The sequence below is a fragment of the Zonotrichia albicollis genome, chromosome 4 (genome assembly GCF_047830755.1).
Source record: "Zonotrichia albicollis isolate bZonAlb1 chromosome 4, bZonAlb1.hap1, whole genome shotgun sequence".
In the NCBI taxonomy this organism is placed as follows: domain Eukaryota; kingdom Metazoa; phylum Chordata; class Aves; order Passeriformes; family Passerellidae; genus Zonotrichia; species Zonotrichia albicollis.
In genome coordinates this window covers 18,423,151-18,446,787 of record NC_133822.1, presented here as the reverse complement: position 1 = coordinate 18,446,787, position 23,637 = coordinate 18,423,151, and the positions used below count along the sequence as shown (strand labels likewise).

General features: G+C 42.2%; 1 protein-coding gene across 1 annotated transcript in view; it reads right to left on the bottom strand.

The window, feature by feature from the left end:
- The window catches only part of BORCS5 (BLOC-1 related complex subunit 5), a 71,701-nt gene that overhangs the window by 15,458 nt on the left and 32,606 nt on the right, over positions 1–23,637 (bottom strand). Inside the window, exon 3 of the mRNA XM_074538999.1 lies at positions 7,571–7,728. Within this exon, the coding sequence (XP_074395100.1) occupies positions 7,571–7,728 (158 nt within the window). The remainder of the gene's footprint in view (positions 1–7,570; positions 7,729–23,637) is intronic.

Genomic DNA, 23,637 nt, shown 5'->3' with positions numbered 1-23,637 from the left:
CAAGATGGGCAGATTACTTGCACTAAGGTTTTGTAATGCTTTCAACATGAAGTCACCTCTGCAGATCACATCTGATTATTGCCACAATGCTCATTATGGGATTGCCAACACAGGGTCCACCCTGCTCCCTCGAGTACCAACCACCATCTTAAAGTCATCAGTGCAACTCCAACTGTTTGCAAGTAAGGCTGGCTAACCTGTCTGAAACAAAGATTAAACTGCTGAAAAGCTTCTAGCCAACATTCCTGGCACCTCCACACCCCAGCCCAATTCTCACTTCAGGGCAGAGTTGACACCTTGAGAATTTCAATTCAACACTGCAAGAGGAGGTAATAGTTAAGAATGAAACTTGTGAATTGACTTTTCCCATATCAACACAATCCTTCAGGGAGGGAGAAGGCCGTTTTTAGTCTACGTTAATGCCAAACTGATTTAGAAAGAGAAATCTCATCATTTTCTGTCATCATTTGACCAAGCCAAACAAGCAAAGCTTTTCCAGTTTCCTCCTCGAGGTTCTCCACTCCCACACATCCCTACAGCCCTTTCCTTGTGTTTGAGCATCATGAGAGCTGCACACAGTGTGTCAGATGAGATCCCAGCTTTGTGCAAGACAACCAGCATCCTCTCCTTTCTCCTGCAAGCACGAGCTGGGATGCACCCCAGGTTGATACTTCTTTTTTTCCTATCTCAAATCCCTTTCATGCCCAAGTCCACCATCAAGTCTGCTCCCTCTGTAATGAAATGTAGTATTGTAGTATATCTAGAATTAAAAACTTGTATTCCTATTTGAGGGTCTACAAACTTGGGGCAGAGGGTTGTTGGAGGGTTTTTTCACCTGGGAAAAGAAGGCTAGAATAAGAAATCCAGTTTCCTAGTTTAAGCAAGCTGTGAGAAGGAAGTGAATGATGTTCCTTCAGATGCCTGATGAACATGAACTCCATGCACTAATCCCAGTGAGTTTTACTAAAAGGTTTTGCATGCCAGACTTGGGATCTTCAGTGACAGTTTCTTAAGCACCTAAACTCTATAATAATACAAACCTTTCTGACTGCTAGATGCTTGTTCAAGCTTACTTTTCTTCCTTGGAAATTCAGTTGTGGAAAGGATTCCAGTTTAGATCTTTTCTCAAAAGGCCATAAAGCATAAGAGAAGGGAACATGCTGGAACTGATTACACACATATATTCTAGGAGCAAGGGACTGGCCTTTTTTATGACACCATACAAAGCAGTGCATGTCAGCAAAACAGATTTCAGACTGCCACCAGTGCAAACAATCTTTCCTCTTCCTTTATAACTGCTAGATCCCTTCATAAAGTTCAGATACAGCACAGCACTGGCCATCTGCCTCAGGCATACACTGCTAGACATTAATTCTCTATATTGAACAACAATTGAGAAGCCTTTTCAAGAGCATTTTCACATTTTGGTGCTGGCTGGTTAACAGCCTTAGGTATTCAAGCTACTTGCACAGCAGACTGGAGAAAAATGAGCAAGATCAACTAAAGGACATGAAGATTAACATGTTTCCAGCTTAATAATCCTGTGCATTTATTTCTGCATGATGGTGCCTGTTGAGATTCCAGTCTTTATAAACAACACTTCATTGCTGATGAGAGGAGACATAAAAAGCTGGATAGATTGTCATAGTCCTCATCCATCAACTTCCAAGATGCCAAAGACTAAATTTAGGGTATTTATTTCTTACAGAACACAATGTTCCATAGTTTTTTTCTAAAGGGCAGTGTGGCATGAAATCCCTTGAAAATACAAGTGGCATTTGAACCAAGGTTCTTCCCCTTTTCAGAAATATTATAGCACAAGGAATCTCAGACCCCTTCCCCTGGATTTGGGGCATTGGTAATTTAAGTATGTGAACCAAAAGGCTCAATTTTGCTTTCAAGTTAACACAGTCTCATCTAGAACATCTTTATATGTTGTCTCAAAATTAAGCACATCTCCATTTTCTCTTTGGCCAGGCTTCTTTCAACCAGCTGGTTTGATTCCCTGAGCCGTCCCCTTTAATGAGCTGAAATGTGGCTTCATGGGCTGCTCCATATGGGCCATAAAGCAAAGGCCTGAAGCTGAAGATGCATTTTGGACTTACTAAGGCCATTCATCTTTTCCTGGACTAATTTAGTTTAGTCAGAAGTTCTCAGGACATGTCTGCTGAAAACAGATTTCACAAACAGTCTTGGAAACTCAGGTCTGAAACCACCTACAGGGAAACCATAACTAAGAGGAAATGGCAATAAACACCTCACTCAGATGAGTCCTGAAACAAAACAAACCAAAAACCAGGCAAAAATCACCTCCCTGAAACCTGCTCTTCATTTGAGTGTATTCCCTGAAGGGCCACAGCCCAGCTGTGACTGGAGCATGGGATGAATCCCAGGCACTTCAGATCTTTCTGCCCATGGAGGGATGGAGTTAGGAGCAGTGCCTGTGGTGTCTCACACAGCACAAGCTCTGTGTGCTTACAGCAATGTGCCCTTGAGTCTCACTGCAGCTGTGCCTGACACTGTCCCCAGCCAGGCAAAGTCCTGCCAAAGTTCCTGGCCCAGATCTCATTCATTGCTGGTGGTGGAACAGCTTCCTGCACTTAGAGCAGCTTTTCCCTTTACCACCACCTTCAGGGACCCTGCCCTTCAATTTTCACACTGCTACAAGGTGTCCCTACCACAGCCAGCCCTCCCAAGGAATTTACAGGTATGAAACAAGCCATAATGCCTGCCTGGACAAGATTCATTTAACTATCACAAATATAAAAGCAATATTTATTACATTTTAAAATGTGGGGGGTTTCCCCCAACTCCCACCCATAGATACGTGCCAGCTTAGACTGAGACATTTGAAATTTCACTTTGTATTCTAAAAACTGCTCTGTTTTCAAAATTATTGGCAGTCTGGGATTCCTGTGGTAATAATAAAAGCTACAAATAACACTGCATTAACATTTGTTTTCAAGGCAAAGCATCAGAGCCCTCCCAGTAACCCATTTCCAAATACATCTTAAGCACAGTGTATGTAGGAACTACATTTGCCTTTAAGGGTACATCAAATACTTCAAAAACACAACCCCACTGACAATGCTGGAGGTCTAGTAAGAAATGCTGAAGATCTTTTCACTCAAAGCTTCTTTGAAAGGAGCTTAGAGGGCTTTCAGTTTCCTCTCTGCTTTCACAGAAAGAAGGCAGGCCTCAGTTTTCACGTGTGACAAGTAATTTTTATAAGCTTACCTTCAGATATTTTGTAAGATGTGATTTTTGAGAACCTTAGTACATTGTGAGCACAATAATCCTTTTTTGAGGCACTGAAACTAGACTATTTTGAAAGCACACAAAATCATGGGCACTTTCTGAAAATTTAGCTCTGTTCCCCAGCTTTTCCCTATTCTACTTGTTTCCCATTCCCTGGTATTCCCCATCCCCTATCACATAACTCTTGAAATTGTCTCCCTGGCACCCAAAACAGATATCCTCCACTGGTAAGGTCTCAATGTAAAGTAGTCCTCTCTTATTTGCTGCTTTCCCCCATTCAAACCTTTAGAGCTGGTCAACATTTGCCTTCAAATTAATCTTGTCAGAATCCTGTTTGCAGATCACAGAACTGGAGCAGACACTCCTGGTGAAGAGAGCACATGTGGCTCTATCAAACCCACAGCAGCTGGAGTTCCTCAAAACTTCCAATGAGTTACAGTGCAAATTTATAGGATTTTCCCTAAAAAGATGCAAGCACATCCTCTTTTTTTTTTTCTTGACAGTGAAGACAAAACCTCTTGACATAAGTAAATCACTCCCTCCCAAAAGCAAAACTCACTCTGGTATGAAAAAAGGCACCTGAGTCAATCACCTTCCATCCTGTCTTCAATGCTTCCCCCTTCAAGGAATCTCTTGGATAAATGGATTTCTGCTCAAGAGAGAACAGTCACAGCCACCTGGAAGCTGCACAGGGTTCTACATTTAGGAGCAGACATGGATGCAGCCAACACTGCAAAGAAATTCTGGCTACACTGGGAAATGGGATGGAGAGCAAAGCCAGACTGCACTGCTCCCTGAAGGCACAGATGGCTCTGCTCAGACCTGCAGTCACTGTCATGCAAGTAGGTTTTTTTTGGTTTGTTTTTTTTTATTTAGCTCATTCTCTTTCCTATTCAGAACCATTGTAATTCAGACTGTGTGCTGATTTGCAAACCACCACAGTTAATTCTGAATTACTGAGGGCCAATTAATTTACAGCAGTACTTCTGAGTTTTGACAGAATCCAGGAAACTTCTTTCCTGGTGACACAGACAATGAACAAAAGATATTTGCTCTTGGACATTTTGTCAAGGAAAGACTAAAAAAATCCTGGCTGCAGGCAGTGTGAGTGCAGCATATTATACAGCAGGACTATTAGCAGAGTTAGAGTCTGAGAAGTGAACATAACTCAGAAAAAAAGTCAGAAATCAGAGACTGAAGCTGACCAACATTTTGTAGAAAGTTAAAACCATCAGTCACTTGATAAATCTGTTATCAGAAGAAAAACACTTCAGTATTTACAGAGTTAAAGAAAGGGAAAGGGAAATACTGGCTACCAAAATGAGGATAAAAGAATTTACTGTCCCAGCTTGTGCACACATTCTGCTTTTCACAATACACTTGATTTTCTCTTTCATTTTTAAGCTTTACTAAGGGTCAAAGTTTTGTGTACATGGCAAAACGAAATCATTGCTGACAAATGGGTGAAGCCAAAGGCAATTTCCTTTGTCTGCACTTGTAAGGAGAGACATCCCCTGCTCTGGTTCAGCTGCACCCTGGCTTGTCAACAACTGTCAGCAGTGGTTCAATTTAGTGCATCAAGGAGAGCCCAAACAATTTGAAAAGAATGATTTAAGCCAAGTGGGTCCCACCCAGATCCTCCAGAACACACATGCAGAACAGCCAAAGCAAGAAAAATATTTAAAAATTATTAGGAAAATGAACAGTAAAAACCCACCAGATCTGGCAGAGGGACTGAAAGCATCTGAAGTTGCTTAGAAGTTGTGACCAAAAAAAAACCAAAAAAAAACCAAACCAAAACCAAACCACAGCTGATTTGTCAGTTCTCTGACTTACAGAATTCCCCATTTCTCCATCACTTTGTCAGAGGAGGCTGTTATAAAGAAGCTAGTGAGAATATCAGTATAATAATTTAATTTATTTTAGATGAAAGATAATCACAAGCTTTATGAAGCAGAAGAAAACCAGCATAGCTAATTTGAAAGGGACTCTGCCACTTGCCCTACAGAAGGCAAACCCAATTAATGAATATTGCTCTGGTGGTGTCTACCATGACTTTAAATCATGTCACTATTCCCTCTCACACTTTAACAGCCAAAAGAATTACAATCTGCTTGGATTAATGCAGCACACTGTCATTAGGCTGGCAATTAAATCCCATTTCTGAGATTGTGTGATCTGAGTCACCAACATCTGCAAATATCTTTACATCTTGTGTAATAGCTGGCCTCAGATCTTGATACACCAAAGTAAAAAGGCCTTTTTAATGCTTCCCACATTATTTTGGACTTACAACTTCATGATGACAGCAGCTTCTCCAAACAGCACATGAATCAAATTTATTACCCAGTTTGTCATGTGGGATTTTCTTAACTCTAAGCCAATAGAGCAACAACAAATCAAGGTCAGTGTTTATACTTGGTGAATAAAAATTAACCACATGCTCAAAAACTTTTTTTTTGACACTGAAAAGGTATTTGGTCTCAAGGACTTTTGAGATATGCACAATTCACCAGCTCTTCTACACATCTGGGAGTATCTGAGAAAACACCTGAAGCAACATTTCCCTGTCATGCCAAACTCTTGATTTTAGAAAATAAAAAAATCTGGCAGCCATTCTACTGCTTCCAACATCAGCAGTCACACGTGAGAAAGACAATCTCATTGCAGGATGCTCATCCCAGGAATTAATTCAATCCCAAACAGTACCATCAAACATCAGTCAAACATTCAATATTTCAACAGATCAGTGTTCCAAATGATGGTTTAGTGGTAAAGCAGCAGCACAGGAGACCTTTTTGCCACAGAGGTCAGAAATGAGATGGCATGTTATGGGCTTTGAGAACAAATCAACTGAAGCATTACCTTCAGCCACAGAAGATGTTCAGATAAATGCTTCCTTCCTTAAATTAGAAGCTAACCATGGAGCACAATACAATCTATGCTGTGTCACAGACATCTTTTATGAAAAATCCTTTCCTTAGGTTTTTTTCTCCTGAGAAGCTGACAGGCTCAGGAACAAAATGTAACCAATGATTATCTGCTGCTGTGGAATGCAGCAGGTGCATCTGTGATTGGCTCATGTGGTTGTTTCTAACTAATGGCCAATCACAGTCCAGCTGTCCAGACTGTCTCAGTCAGTCACAAGCCTTTGTTATCATTCCTTCTCTATTCTTAGCTAGTCTTGTGATGAAATCCTTTCTTCTATTATTTTAGTATAGTTTTAATGTAATATATATAATAAAATAATAAATCAAGCCTTCTAAAACATAAAGCCAACATTCTCATCTCTTCCCTCATGCTGGGACCCATGTGAACACCACCACAATGCAGAACAGACCTAAATAAGGAATGCTACCTTAAACCTTCACGAGTAGTTTACTTCTTGGAGAGCTGCTTGCAGCACCTGCCATTCCAACAGAGGAGCAGGGCTGTTCATGGCCAGCCCTCCGGGGGCACAGCCACAGCACTGCCCTGGCAGGAGCCACAGTGCCAGCCTGGGCACTGAACTGGCAGGGCACAGCCACAGGGCTGCCTCTAAGAGCTGAATGAAATGAGGGTTGTGGGGACTCCAGGCAGCTCTGCAAAATACAGTTTATTACTGTATCCAAGATGTTACAGCAGTCCAGGGTCATGGGTGACAGAGCTGTGCCCACAGCTGTCAGCTCCAGCTGTAGGCAGGCCTGGAGACCCTTTGGTTTTGGATACATTGCATTATATACTTTGCTGAGCATCTTAATACAGTAGAACCAGGACCTTAACTATTATCTATATCCTATCATAATTACTATAATTACCATATTCATTTTACTATACTCCAATCACTAAAAGTTAGTATATTACAGTTTAAGCTAGAAGTTGTTATTCAGTTTTCTTGCAGTGGAAAATTCTGAGACCTTTTTTCTACTTGCAACTTTGCTGACTTGTTTGCCTGTGCTATCTTCCTGCTTGGTAAAAACATCTTGTTTGGGGTGGGTTTATCCTTTGCTCTAATCCATAAAAACCCCTTCTAACTAACACACCCTTTGCCTCCTTGGTTAGCCAGTAAGACTGGCTCAGCAATTCTTTTCTTCTAGATCAAAACTTGCTTCCATCTCTATTCCTTCATCAGACTCTATATTCTGCCAGGCATACATATCTGCAAGGCTTTCTTGTCAAACTTGCATCCTTCCCAACAGCCACCCTGGCAGGAGCCACAGTGCCAGCCCGGGCACTGAGCTTGCAGGGCACAGCCACAGGGCTGCCCTGGCGTGCCTGGGCTGCCACAGCTCAGCCAGCACCATGCCCAGCACAGCCCCTGCCCAGCCCTCACCTCCTTGATGCGTTTCACCAGCGCGTTCTGGTCGAAGGCCACGGCCTCGGCGCACTGGTGGAGATGCTCCTGGTAGCGCAGGCACAGCTGCAGCACCTGCTGCGGGTCCAGCTTCTCCAGCTTGGTGTTGGTTGGAGATGTCTGCCCACTGAGGAGTCCTGCAGAGCAAAGAAGGCACAGAGTTACTCTGACTGCTCATGCTGATGGTTGAGTGCAGCCCAAGAGACAGCAGCGTGGCATTCACATTCTCTGAAAAATCCCTTCGCCCAGGATTTTCTCCTGGGAAGCTGAGTAGCTTCAGAGAAAAAGGAAAACAATTTTATCTCATTTGCTTCTCCTCTGTTTTGCTCACATGTGGAATGTGTTTGGAGATTGTTTACCACAGGTGATTGTTCCACTGGTTTCTGCTGTGAATTATTTTCTTCCATTGGCCAATCAGTGCCAAGCCGTGTCAGGGCTCTGGAGTCACAAATTTTCATTACTATCTTCTTAGCCCTCTGTAAGTATCCTTTCTGTATTCTTTCACATTCTTTAATATAATATAGTATCTTAAATAATATAATAATATTTAATATAATACAGTATCTTAAAATAAGAAATTAGCCTTCTGAGAACACAGAGTCAGATCCATTGTTCCTTCCTGCCCCAGGGCACCCCACAATACAATACAGAACAAACCCAGCGGACAAGATTTGTGAGGGGTGATGAAAAGCTAATTCAGAATCATTTAAGGATGTTTTGAATTTACAGCAGTGCATAGAACAGTTTGTCAAAAAGCTTGGCCCTCCCTGACAGAGCTTAAACAGACACTAAATGCAGGTCCATCATGCACATCTCCTCAGTTTTCAGCAATATGCAAGTCCTGTTTTTTCTCCTCCACAAGCAATCCTAAACTGTGAAGAATAAGCCCTCTCCTAATTGATGTAAGACAGCAGAGGAAGGAGTTGAAATCTGCATTCTCAGAAGGGCACTGGAATCATACTGTTTTCACCAGACTCACACTGCCAAGGCCAGAGCTCTAAAAATTCTCTGGTACCCCAAAATAAACCTGAGTAAACAAATGGCCCACCTTAAGTTAAATTATTAGGGATGAATTGTCTGCATTTTCCCTACCTTGCCTTTTTTAAAGCTTCAGAACTCTTCTACCTTCTAAGGCTTTTCTTTACACTCTTAAGACTAGCAATATACCTCTTTTTGTTTCTTTAGTATGGAATTAAGATCCCTATCTACTTTTGTGAACAGATTTCACAAAAAAGTTCACCAAAAAAAAAATAAAAGACATTGTACTTAAAAGTGGGACACTGGTAATATTCAGAGGAGCAAAACTACCCAGAGAAATTTCTCCTGCCCATTGTTTGCTGCCTACATAGTGCAACTTGAGAATGCCTGCTGAGCTCATGTGTGCGCCACACTGACCACCTTCTCCACAGCAGCTGGAAAAAATTTTCCTTCAGCATTAGCACAACTCTCTTCTTTTTGGGACACCATGTGTGACAAACTGCACATACACACAATGTGCTTTTCCCAAAACATCCATCAAGCTATGTAAACTGAATTCAGTGACTGCACGCATGTGCCCCCTGGGACTCTCATTTTACAGACAGGAAAAGACATTAAAACAGCAAATGTAAGCAAGTATCACACTAAGCAATTAAAAAGTAATAAATGCCAGTTATTTGGATTGGAAAAGCTCTTCTAAGAATGTACCTCAGTGGAAAATGGAAAGTATTTTGAATGGCCCCCGTGCCTATTGGAAGCTACAACTGGTGACATTGAGCTCTAGCTAAAGCACAAGAACAAAATAGAAACCAAGAAACAAGTCAGAAATATCCTATGAATATGAGCAAGTTAAACCTTTTTGAAAACATTTGCTGACCAAAATGAAAATAAAACTAGGACAGTAACTTCATCAAATATGGAGAAGAAGCAGGTTTACATTTCATCAACACTCAACATCTTATTCTCCCAGGATGCTCTCAATTGCTCTCCACACAAAACCTCATCATAAGAGATTTAAAAAAAGGTAATTTTACTGATTTGTCCACCACAATTGTGTTCCCTCAGTCAAGAGGTCAGGAGAGGAAACAAACCATTTATTCTCAAAACCCTGTATTAGCAACAGTCAAGGGGTTTTTTTATATTTTGGAGGGAATAATCTCAAACAAAATCTTCAATGCAGATCTTTCAAATCTATTTTCAGGTAAAGTACAAAAATGTGACAGGAACAAACCTACTGAATGAAATAAGACTTTTAAAAAATTGTTTATGTTTCATATTCTAGTGCTTCCTCAGTTTACAAATTGGGATCTTTTACAATATTATCTTGTCAGGATGAATGTTCAAAGAATGTTGTCAACTTTTAATATGCTGAATGTTCACATAGGAATGAAGAGTTCACCATACACCTGAGGCACTTATCCTGTCTCTGCACTGATCAAATACATGATGCTATCAGCCAGCTAATTTTCTCTTATTACTAATCTCTCACCAACTTCAAGAGGAAAAAGAAAATTAGACACTGTTTGAGAGATTTAATTAACATGAAGTATGTACTTTGGCCAACTTATGCTGCTTATGAAAATTCTGAAGTGGAACAGGCCAAGGACTGTAAAATGAGCTAATAAAGAACATGCTACTTAAACTCATGTACTTACAGCCTTGCACAGGTTACATAATGCTAAACCAAAAATTAATAAACCTAAGCCTCTCATTTCCTATCCTGAAAAACACAAGCTCGAGTGAAGGGAGACATTCCCTATTCAGCTGGAATGCCTTCATAAGAAGCAGAGGGGAAAAACAATCCAGTACAAATGTTTGGACTAGGGATAAAAAACAAACATCATATGCTGCATAAGGATAGACTATGGTATTATTCTGGGTGATGCAGTAGGGAGAAACCAAGGGAATTAGTTTCTCCAAAGACCTCTGGGGCAATGCTGACAATGCCAGAGAACAATTTAGCTTATTTTCAACTTGCAAGAAAGGAAAAAGTAAACAAGAGCCCCAAAAGGCCATGCAGCCTGGCAGGAACTCCCACTGTCAGAAGGTCAATCCACCATTTTTTGCTGCTCACTGTAACCACTTACTAACCACACTATAAATGTTAATATTTCTTACCAACATTCCCCTCTGCCCTGCTCAGGTGTGACCCACCTGGAGCTCTGCATCCAGCTCTGGGGACCCAGCACAAGACAGACATGGACCAGGGACACAAAATGGTCAGAAGGCTGGAACACCTCTCCAGTGAGGGAAGAGCACTGGGGTTGTTCAGCCTGAGAAACAGAAACCTCCAGGGAGACCTTATCAATATTTAAAGGGGCTCGTGAAAAAGACAAAGAGAGACTTTTGCCAGGTGACAGAACAAGGGACAATAGTTTTAAACAAGAAGAAATTTAAATTGGACATAAGGAAGACACTGTAAACATGTCTTCAAACATTGTAAACATGAGGGTGGTGGGAAGTTGGATGTCCCATGCCTGAAAGTGTTCAAGGTAAGGTTGGATGGGACTTTGAGCAACCTCATCTAGTGAAAGGGAGTGAAAGATGTGTCTGCCCATGGCAGGGTGGTTGGACTAGATGATCTTCAAAGACCATCTTGTCATCCTCCTAACCAAAACCTCCCAAGCATCTGATCATCCTCCCAACCAAAGCCATTCTATGATTTAATTAATTTGCTGCATTTTGGTTTTTAGTAAACCTTATTGATATTAATATAATATATTAGTGAAAATCTCTCCTCGTGAAAATCACTGCTTCCTTCTTAAAGCCTTGTCCCACATTTTGACCTCTCCACTGAACAGGGCCATCCCTCAGTGGCTGGTCTACATGTGGTTTGTAAGAGGATATGAGATCACATCTGTTGCAATAACATATTTATTAGGTCACTCTTACAAGTGCCAAAAAGGGGAGAGACAGAGGTCACTGAGTGGTTCAGGCTCGCTCCTGAAACATCCAGAACTCGAACCTGGCCACCAGCACATCTCAGAGCAACCAACCACTGGTGCACTATCCCTCCTGCACTGAGGAAATGGTGTTCCTGGGATTTCTTCTGTAGGATTATTACCCCCCAGCCCCACAAGAGCACAGCTCTGCTCTTAAATGAAAAGAAAACAGCATCGAGAGCTTTCATTTCTTATTAAACCAAATACTCATTTTTCAAGCTGCTGGTTGTCTTCCAAAGGAGGAAGCACACCAGGAATCCTCTGTGTGGAGGATTGTCTGGAGCCTTGGGAAGAGGCTCCTTGGCACATGAGCGATACAACACACCCCAGCATGAGGAGGGAGGGCTCCACAGGGGGGTTGTGGCTGGAGAGAACAGGAATGGGGGAACAGGAGAAGGCCTCCTGCACAGCTCCAGTGCAGAGCAGAAGGGTTTGGCAAGTGCCAAACGCTGCACAGTGCTGGCTATCCAATTACACCATAAAACAAGGAAGAGCACAGACCACCTCTGTGCCTGCCATGATGACGAGACAGCAAATCTCCCACCTACTCACACATCTGGTCAGTGAACAGCACGACCAGGAGGTGACAAACAGCAGCTGGGACAAAGAAAGAGTCACATTTCTAAAGCACAACGATGCTTCAGAAAAAACCAGCTCAGTACACCAAGTATGCTGTGCACAGAGGAATATCATATATCACTACAAGGCTAGCTGACCCACAGACTTGACAAATCTGTTATTGTTTCCATATTCCTTGGCAAAGCAGAGGCATGTTAAAACCATTTTCCTCCTACTTAGTCATCTCCTTGCTGGTTCCAGGTCAACATACACGTCCAACAAATCATATCCTACTGAGCAGAAGAAAGCTGTTAGTTTAAAAAGCATTTTTATGACTAGAAGTGAAGTTCTTGAAAGCAAGCTTTTCACGCAATGCTGGTTCTACACACATACAGAACACAGGACCCCACCATGGTTATGTTCTGCTGCTTTAGTGGGCAATCCCAACAACATTTGGAGTGCTTTCCAACCTGAAAAGCATTAATATTTCTTTTTGACTTCTGTACTTCCACTTGTCAATCAATCCCCTTTTCAACCAGTAACAGCAGGCATTACAAAAAGAAAACCAGTAGGTTGTTGATTTATTATTACAGACAGCAAAGCATATGATGTTGTGGAGTCTTGTTACTAATTCTAAGGTCAGAAAGAGTTGCTGTCACGAGCCAACCAATCTTTCGTGGAATATAAGAGAGGGCTTCAGAAGTTACACTTTCCTAAATCAGGCCAGAAGTTTGCCTTGCCCAGAATACTGCTTCCAACATCTAACAACAGTGAATATTAAGGGAAAAAAGCCATATTTTTCATACCTCACAAAATATTAATAAAAATTTCAGGCAGAAAACACTGTGTCAGTGAAGTTTTGGATACTTGAATTTCACTACTCCTTTTTGAAAGGTATATTTTTATCTCCACAAAGTCTTGTGATAATAAGTATGATGTTTATTTACACAGCATGAAAAAACCCCTTCTCACTTGCTTTACGCTCTGTGTTGTGCTGTGACCCAAGAGAAGTCTGAGCAGGTTGTACTTCATTGCAACATCCTTGATCCAGCGGGGTTTTTGAGCTTGGAGTCTCCTCTCCCACACATAATTGATTTTTTTTGATTACCTCTGTAATACCTTCAAACACCTCTAACCTGAGGCCTTACTTCTCTCTTTAAAAGCCAAGTCAATTCTTCCCCAGAGTATATTGGTCACAAAAAATGAATGCAGATGCTTTTATAATTGCTACCCCTTTGCAGGACCTGCTAATCACCACCACCCTTTTTAAGAGTGTGCATTACAGTGCACAGCATCACTCCTTCCCAAGGTTAAATAAAGCATCAGATTGCACACCATGGTTAGCAATGGCTCCTCAGCTTTACAGAGCCATTCCTGCTGCTGGTACCGGCTTTTGGAGGATTATTACAATGGGCATTACCATTTTTCCTAAAACCTCTTCAGTGAACTTCTCATTCATCCTGGTAAAGAACGATGCTTTTCTGAAAGTCCTCTCTGAAGGCAATCCCACAGACTCTCCAGCAAGCTTCTAGAGAACCCAAAAAGCTTTTGGGGTTTTTTTTATTAAGTACATACAAGTAGAAAATGGCTTTCCTTCAAGACACTTTGAAGGAGATTCCTGTTCTGCTTTTCTGATGACTCTCTGAGTAATCCAGCACAGTTTTAATCTTTCACTCTCCTAACACAAGCATCTTTTTGTCTGTTTGTTTTTGGAGTGTGGGTGTCTTTTGCCTACAGGTCCCTTCATACTGCTTTAACTACACTGCTTTTCCTTCTACCATTCTTCAAACTCACCTGTGCTGCCTGAAACTTATTTCAGCCATTCCCCACTTCTCTTGCCACTCTCTTTTTTTTAATGATATTCCACTTCATAAAATTAATCCAAGGCAGTAAAATTTTTCAGCTCTTCTATTCCACATAAATTTGAGTAGATTATAGTTACTATAGTATATAATAATAATGCAGTATATATAAAAGAGTAATTTCATTTACTATCATCAAGGCAGCATTAGTTCCAGCTCAAAAATAACTATGTTTTTCAAGTCTCCAGAAATACTTCTGTGTTCCAAGGGTATTTAAAAACTATCAACCCCACAACTTGCCTCATCAAGCATTTCCAAAGCTCTTAGGTAGAAGCTGCCCAGTCTGATCAGCTTCTTAAATAAAGTCTGGCCACAGAGTCACTGTCATCGTTGTCTTCCTCACTGCTATTTGCATGGGAAGATTGTTTTGCCAGTACCTTCAAGATTCCTAAGTACTAAAAAAAGATCCACACAAGAAACAGATGAAATTACATCCCTGAAGACAGAGTCTTGTTTCTTGACCATGGCTGCTTGCACATGTTTGGAGGCAGCAGATTTTGTTATTAGCTGCAATAGAGAGCTCATTTCCATATATTCTCTATGCAGGTGCACTTCAATATCATCTGCTGTAAAGAAAGAATTGCACACCTATGTGCAGCACAATACAAGGTATTAGAATACTTGCATATAGATATTGTAATCAGATTTACAGGACTCTTACTGACCAAATGCTTTGAATTCTAATTCTGTACTTCCTCTCTCATTCTCAAAAACTAAGAAAAGACTAAATTTTTCAGCAAAGCCTGAACAGTTAAAACAACTTTTATGATGGTTGTTTTGGTTTTGTTGTAGGGTTTTGGATGGTTTCCTTTTGGCTGGTTGAGGAAGGTTTTGTTTGTTTGTGTGTTTTTAAGAACACCTAAGTTAGGAAACATCAATATTTATACACTCAAATTTGAAAACTCAGGCCACCCCTAAGAAAAAGGCAATTAGTAAAAGTCAATCATAAAGAAGCTGAAAAATGAAATAAAAATAAAATCACTACTATTCATCCAGAAATTTTTAAGCTGAAGTGTTCATGACTACATGATCTTTTACCCAGAGCAGTTAATGTTCTAAAAATCTCACTGAAAAAAAATACCTTGTACTAAAACACATATTCACTCCAAAACAAAAGTTGGCTTCATTGCCTGTGTATATTTTCAATTCCTTTGAACTTTAGTGGGGGAGCACAATGACTGTAGGCAAACTGAATAGCTATTGTGTGAGCAAAGAACACATTTGTATTGCTGCAAAGAATGTTGGCTGCAGCAGCAGATTTTCCCTCTACTTTGGAGTGGGTACCATGTGAGCATTTACTTCTGCATGGGTGACACATGGGCTCACTCTCCTCTTGTCAAATCCTGTAAGAGGCAACTTTTCTGACCACAGAGCCCAAACATGTGAAGCTAAAATAAATCAGAAATGCTGCCTCATTTAGGTTGTTAGGAACGTGAATGTCCAAAAGAAAAGGAAAAAGCAGTGCACCATCTGCAGGTGCTGAGATTTCAGTCTGGAGTCACTAAAGCTGTGCCTCTCTGCAAGTATGAGATTGCCCAGGGGTTACACCTTTAAAAAGTTCTTAGAGGGTGCCACAAAACTGGAAACGTCTTTTGAAACTTCAGGTAGGGAAAAAGGTACACAATATACTCTGAAGAAAGCACACAGCTGCATTTTGTCAACTAAAAGTGTCAAGATCCTACTTAGGCCATCTCCCCATGAACTTTTCACTTCTAGAGTACAGAATATGGAAAATAAGTGGTTTTGACTACACAGTTCCAGTATCATAGGTTCAACTTCCTGCAACAGACCTCAAAGTATAAAAATAGACACAAGGGTGGAAAAAAGGACAGGGTTATTCACAGGGAAGTGAGAGACAATGCTCTTGTGCTGTGCAATGAACTGTGTTTGCTTTGCAACACCCTTTTTTTTAATGAAAATGCACCATGAGAGACCCACGGGGTACAATCACCTGATCAGACAAGCATGTCATATCCAAGGGCTGCAGCTGATATTCTGAGCTGTTAGTTTAACTAATCTGCAAACCCAAAAGCTACAAGACTAACAGCATCTTAAAAGATGAGGAATTGAGACACCAAGACATTAGACAATTTATCTGAGACCAAATGGAAGCTGCTGTACCTTGGCCTGATGACTTCAGCACCAGAACATCCCTCCCCTTCTCTGACCCTCAAATTCCAAACACCAGAGGGCCAGGCAGCAGAGGAGCCTCATTTCCTACACAAGGGCTGAACACTGAGCACTGACACAGCCTGTCCCACACAGATGCCCAGATATCTACTACAGGTTCATAAAAGCCAGAGCCAAATCAACAGATTCTTCCTTCTGACTCCCAAATTCAGGCTCCATGGAAAGGAGGATCCAACTCCCACCTTCCTCATCATGTGCCTCACCACAGCTCTTGCACAGAAAATTATTCACTCCACTGAAACCACAGACAACTAATGCTGTGGTTTGAGACAGAGTAATCCATCCTGAACTAGGTGAAGTGTCTGGGAGAGGTGAAGGGTCTGTGGAGCTAAAGCTGAAGGAGAGGCCGCGTTCCAGAGACAGCAAGGAGACAGAGAAAGAAAAACAGAAAAACCACGAGGTCAATCTGCCCCCGACTTAGGAATTCCTTCGATAAAGAAGAATTAGTGCTAAATGTCGTGTGGAATGAATATGTATGAACTTAATTTGAAACTGTATGCATATGCATTTGGAAGGGGGGATAAAAAGGAGACTCGGAGTCTCCAGGGGCACGCATGCCCTTTTGGGGAGTCTTGCGTCCGGCGCGCGTCGTAATAAAGCATACCGGGCTTTACAACTTTTACAAGTTGTGAGGTTTCTTCTTTTCTCCGCAAAACATTTTGGCGAGCCAGGTAGGAGTTCTCTGTCCCCGCGGGGGCAGGGGGGATAGACGGACCTCCAAGGCGCGCCCCAGGATTTTTTCCTGGTGGGGCTCCGCTTGTCTCAACTTGCCACCTGCGAGGACAGACAACGACCCGCTGGCCTGCGGAGGAGAATACGGTATGTATGGGGCCCCAGGGGGGGGGAGGAAGGAGAGAAAGGGAGTAAACCACCCAGAGACGTCTGGGTTCATGGGTTCAGCTGATAGAGCAGCTGTATTAGAGATGAGGTTCAGCTGATAGAGCAGCTGTATTAGAGATGGGGTTCAGCTGATAGAGCAGCTGTATTAGAAACGGGGTTCAGCTGATAGAGCAGCTGTATTAGAGGCCGGGTTCGTCGTTCTGATGGAGCAGACCGCTAGCGGCTTTGGAGGTAAGCCGGGTGAACCCGTGTATGTGTGTATTGAGGATTCATAGTTCTGATGGAGCAGAACTGGTGAGCCCGTGTGTTTTGTTTGTGTGTGTGTGTGATGTCCGGACACTGTGTTGCTGTATGGTTAATGTGTGTGGCCAGTGCACTGTGTTTGTGATCGTGCAGGTGATATGTGTATGGTGTATAAAAGAGAGTAAATCTACAGTGCCCTACAGTGCGGGGGGGGTCAGTACTCCCCGTGTTTGAAGCAGCCGAGTGAGGCCAGAGGCGCCGGCTGCAGCAGGCTGCGGGGGCAGGGAGAGAAGTGCCCCGCAGAGAAGTGAGTGGAGGAATGTCAGTGATAGTATTTATCGTGTTTGAATGTAGTGATTTGTGTAGATTTGGTACATTTTAACCGTGAGTATGAGCTCAGAGAGTTCCTTTGCCTTGGATGTTTGGACTTGATCTCTAGACTGTGTGCTGTTATTTTGATTGTGTCCAAGAAAAATTGATTTGAGTAAATGCCGAATTATGGTGTGCTGTGTTGTGTTGAGAAAAGTGAGCACTTTGAGAAATATGCCCTTTCCCGGTGATTTTGTGTGGTGATTTTCTTCCGCTGCATTGTGGTAATTTGATTCTCAGACTGTATAGTGGTGTTTGTGGAGATTTTAAGATTTTGTTGCAACAAGAGTAGCATTTTACATAGGAGAGCTATAGTACGGTGATTTATGTTTAACTTCGATAAAGTGAGTTAAAGGAATTCCAAGAATTCTCCCCCTCATAGTATTTCAAGCCATGGCTCTAGTGAATTTGAGATAAGGGGGGGGGGGGAGTGAGTGCGTGTGTCTGTGTCTGCAGGTATATCAGAGTTTTGGCTGTGACTAGCACAGCCCTTTTGCAAAGCAGCAAAACAAGTGTAAGTAGACACAGTGCTTAATTAGATTGTGGAAGAAGAGGACTAGAAAAGACTGATATTTTGTAAAACAGAGTTTATATAGAAGAGATGAATGAGATGAATTAGTTAATGAGACTTATGAGATTTATGAGACTTCGGTTGGTACTGCAGTAAGTCTTTACTGGAAACAATCCGCTGAAAGGATTTAAAGTTCTCTGTAATAAACAGAATAGCCAGCCTTTGTGGGCAATTTTGGGGAGCCTTTGGTACATCAAGAGGCTAGCAGGCTGTGTGAGGTGACAGTGGCTGCGCCCTGGGCACAGGGACAGCTCTGGCTGCCCTGTCTCCCCAGGGAACACGGGAATGGCCTGTGAGCAAAAGCTGGATGTGCAAGTATTATTGCAGTGCGGTGTTTATGAGAAACACTGGTATTGCTGTTTTGCTGTTCCAATAAGTGTCAGGGTACACGCCCCGAGTGTAAATTAAAGGTTTCTGGTCAAGCGGGTTCAGAACCTAAGGTCTTAGAGCTTATGTGTGGGAATCACATCTGATACCTGCCACCTGGAGCTGTGTGTATAGGAGGAAAACTGAGAAACTACTGTGAAGGTCTGTAAAAAGGTTTGAATGGAAGCGGGATAAGGCAAGGAGAAATAAATAATAAGAACTGACCAGAGCAAACAGGTTCCTAAATTAGCCCCTTTTGAGAGGGGTTCATTGGGAGGAGGTTGCCAGTAAGAGCAGCTCAGAAAATAAAAAGATTTATAGTGCTTCATTGCTGTTAGTACTGTTTTATAATAGGAAGATAAATGAGATAGTTTTTGTATGCTGAAATGTCTTTTGTTTTAAGAAATCACCCAGAATGACAAAGAGACTGTGAGATCAGACTGCTCTCTGGTCTTGGCCCCTGAAAAGGAAGACAAGGCAAAGAGAAAGCAAATCAAACATGTTGTTCAGCATGCAGCATAAGATAGCAACGTATGAAATCAGGCAAGGATTATCACGCTAAAATGCGAAGCAATCACAGTTCGCAAAATGAGTACATATGATTTGTAAAGGCTTCCTCCCAAGGTAAGGGAGGAGGGGTAAAGGTAACCTTCCCAAAAGGGAAGAATTTTGTCAGTACAAGGGTCATGTGTTCAGTTTTAAATAAAGCTTTAGTACCTGTAGAGAATGTTTATGTTGTAGTGTGGGGAATGAACAACTGGCCAGTCTGAAAAGGCATACTTTTGCAAACCTTTAAAGTAACATGTGTACTATGTGTACCTAAAAGCTTTTGTACAATTCGCTCAATTTGCTAAACATTCTCAAATGAGAAAAGTTACTCTGGAGGCAAATAATATAAAGATGTTAGGCTTAATATTAACAGACACTGAAATTAAGAAAGACATTAGTAAGGAGATATTAGAATAAGTAAATAAGTGTTTTCAAGGGTATAGGCCTCTGCTGCACCAGGGAGAGTGAAAGATGCTCCCCCATGGGATGCTCCCCCATCAAGCTTAATGAAAGAACACAACCAGTGAGAACTGAGTAGTACCCTCAAAAGGAAGGTAAGGAAGGAATCAGTCCAATAACTGGTAGTACTGGATTAAGGGCTGTCAATAAGATAACACAGAATTTGTACCCTGTGGTAGCAAATCCATAGACCTTACTAACTTGTTTAACACCTGAGCTAACCTGGTTCACTGTTTTAGGCCTAAGAGATGCCTTCTTTTGCCTCCCTATCCATGAAGCCAGCCAGAACATTTTTGCATTCAAACACAAGCTCACACAGTCCATGTGCCTGAAGGCTTCAAAATTCTCCACTCCGATTGGAGAACAGCTTGCAAGGACCCAGAGTCCCAGGAAGCTCCACAAGAAGAAAGGAGGCTGTTGCAGTACATAGATGATCTTCTAGTAGCCACTCGGACGAGGGAAGCAAGAGAAGCCTGGACGGTAAGCCTTTTGAATTTCCTAGGACTCCAAGGATGCAGAGTCTCAAAGAAAAAGGCACAAGTAGTGAAACAGAAGGTAATCTACCTGGAGTAAGAAGTGAGTGCTGAGCAGCAGACTTTAAGGCAGGGAAGCCCTATGCCAAACCCTGAACCCCAGACAACGAAAGAACTCCAAACCTTCTTAGGCATGGCAGTGTAGTGCCAGCTGTGGGTTCATAATTGTGGACTGTTCTCCAGACCCCTCTATGCTCTTATTGCCAATGGGAACTGAGATCTCCAGTGGACAAGAGACACCACACGGGCCTTTCACCAGCTAGAGAGTCCCCTCATGTTGGCTTCAGCTTTGAAACTTCCAGATGTAAGTAAAGCATTCTTTCTATTTTTCCATGCAAGGAATTGCTCTGGGAATATTGGCTCGAGACTTGGGTCCATACCGGAGGGCAGTTGCTTACCTCTCTAAGCAACTAGATGCAATAGCCAAAGGATGGCCAGGTTGCCTCAGAGCTGTAGCAGCAGTTGTGCTGAACATTCAAGAGGCACACAAGTTTATCCTGGGACAAAAATGACTGTGCTAGTGTCCCACACAGTGTCTGCAGTACTGGAAGTAAAGGGTGGCCACTGGCTTTTCACCAGAGAAGTTTCTGAAATACCAGGCCATCATGGTAGAGCAAGATGATGGAGAGATAGTGGTGACTAATATTGTCAACCCAGCTTCTTTTCTCAGTGGAATCAAGAAGAAGCAGTACACCATGATTGCCTAGAGACCACTGAAGCTACCTACTCCAGCCGCCCAGACCTAAAGGACACTCCTCCGGACGATGCAGAGACCTGGTTCACTGACAAGAAAGCGACATTGCAAAGTTCACAGTGACTACCTGCAGAGAGGTAATAGAGTGTGGACCCTTACCAACAGGTACCTCTGCACAGGATGCTGAGATAAATGCATAGACCCATGCCTTAGAAACAGCAAAAGGCATTCAGAGTTGTGCATGCACATGGAGCCATCTGGAAGGAGAGGGGACTGCTGACCTCACAGGGAAAAAAGAGACAATCCAGCTGCTGGAAGCAGTTCGGCTACCTGAAAAAGCATATTAAGGCACACCAGAGAGTGAGCTTAAAATTGGAGGAAAGAAATGAGCTGGCGGATGGAGAGGCAAAGAAAGCAGCAAAGGGTGAGGTACAGATTTTCCTCGAAGGTAAGCCATAATACAATAATACTAATCAAAAGAGACGTACAACTGCAAGGGGTGGGCTACCATTGAAAGAGAGCTAGTAATCCCCTCCCATTTTCGTGGTTACTAGTGAAGGAAGGGCACTAGAAAACACACTAGGGCCTAATTACTTAAAGCCTTTTATAGAGTGTGGCTCCTTTCTCAAAATGACCGAGGCTGCGAGTGATACAGAGTGCACTGGAATGAAGTGTTGACTTTGAAGTAGTAATCCCCACAGGCTTTCTAGAACACACATCTGATTGAAAGGACTGTTGTATCATTGTCAGGAATCTATATGCCACTATCACTCAGGTGAGCTGATAATGTGATCCTTGCCTCCAGACTAACCTCAAAATACCCCTGGGCCAAAACTTGGTCAGACTGGGAGAGGCCATGGGCCTGTATAGCAGTGGCAAATCAACTTTTCAGAACTCCCAAGGAAAGGGGGGTATCAGTATTTACTGGTATTAATAGATACATTTTCAGGGTGGCCAGAAACATTCCCCACCAGAACTGTCAAAGCTCAAGAGGTGACCAGATCATTTTTACAAGAGATAATACCACGCTTCAGAGTTCCAGCCACAATATCCTCAAATAAAGAATCACCTTTCATTTCCAAAATAGTGCAACAGATTAGTAGCCATCTGGGCATAGATTAAGAACTTCACACCCCATACCGCCCCCAATCAAGCGGCCAGGGGGAGAGAATGAATCATTTGATTAAGCAGCAAATCATAAGACTGGGGCAAGAAGCTCTTCCACTAGCACTTGCAAATTCAAACTAAACCTTTTGAGCTAAAGGAATGCTGAATCCTTTTGGAATGCCTTATAGAAGACAATAGAATACAAGGGGAATGTCCAGAATGTCCACTTACATGGTGGCATTAAGCAAACAGCTCAGAGTAATTGAGAAACTTGTGGCTGGAACTCGGAGCAGGGAGTTGGATAGCCTGGGGTTGATGTATATGTTAAGTCTCTTACAGAGAAGACTTCGGAACCACAGTGGGAGAGACCACTGCAAGTACCTCTCACCACCTTCACTGCAATCAAAATCAAGGAGCAGAATGCTGGATCCATCACTCTCGGGTGAAGAAGGCCCAGAAGCCCCTTCAGGAGTGACACCAGGAGACAATGAACTGAGACTAAAACTTATTCGGGCAAAATGAGTATATTGCGGTCGGGAGTAGCTCATACTTTAGTGTACAGAATTGTTTTGTATGGAATTATAACTGAAGTTTTAAAACTAGAGAGTACCTCTACCCAAAGCAATGCTGAATGGCCTTGGTCCCTGGCATTTAATCAGTATACTGGATCCATAGGAAAACCTTCTGAGATAAAGAAGGTTTATATTAAACATATCTACTGTAGTAATCCACGAGAATCAAGTATGTGAGGAGTAAGAATAGCAAGAACAGGAGCTGTGAACACTTCAAGGAATCTGAAGCGAAGAAATCAAAGTAAAGTGCTTAGTCATCAAAAGGATGGCTTATGAGACACCAGATGTAATTAGTGTCTGAACCTCCCCTGGTGTATATGAACACCAGGAAGTCTGTGATAACCTAAGTGAATCAGACAGTTGGTGTAATTTCACCCTGATACAGCCTGTAGGCAATGAATTTAGGCTCTTCTCTCAAGATTTCCCCTCCATTATCTTCTGCCCTGAACACAGTCCACAGCTTGATCTTAGCTAAGGGCAAGGTGGGTGACCAGGAGAGACATTCCTGCTTGCCACACATCTAGGAAATCAGGTGCTTTGGAGGGAGAGAGAGAAGTTAGATTCCCTGAAGTCTCTACATTTCAGAACAAACATCTGTCTCAAGTATGACCTAAACCTCTGTCAGATACACTTGTGAAGTGTGTCTGAATTTGTAGTATGAGCCCAGCACATCCCTCTGGCAGGGAGAGATGATCATGGACAGAAAGCAGTTCCTGTTCCCCATAACAAACATCTAACTGGCATATTAGGGACAAGATTAAGAGTTTTAAATAGAATTGATTCAGAAATACTGATGAATAAACTGGCTGCTGCAGCAGGTAGCCTAACAAAATTGAAGCAGCCTTTATAGTAATCTCTACTGGCATTAGGAACTAGCCAGTGACAGATTTCAAAAGTACTGCCAAAGTAAAGAAGAATGAACAGGCCGGGGACCAAGACCACAAATTGATAGTAGAAGCACTTAGTATAGTTCAAGATAATGTGTCTTTAGCTTTCAGTTATATACAAGCACAGTTATGGATACAAGCAACAGCAGCTCTGATCATATAGGAAAGGGGTGAAAGTAATTTTCCAGCTGAAATTCAGAAAATTGAATGAGATAATGCAATTGATTTTGAAAGGAAGTTTTAATCCTGGTAGACTATGGTAAATTTCACCTATGATCCTGTTTCTAATGTGGCCACTGCCTTTGTGTTTACATTATGTAATGCCA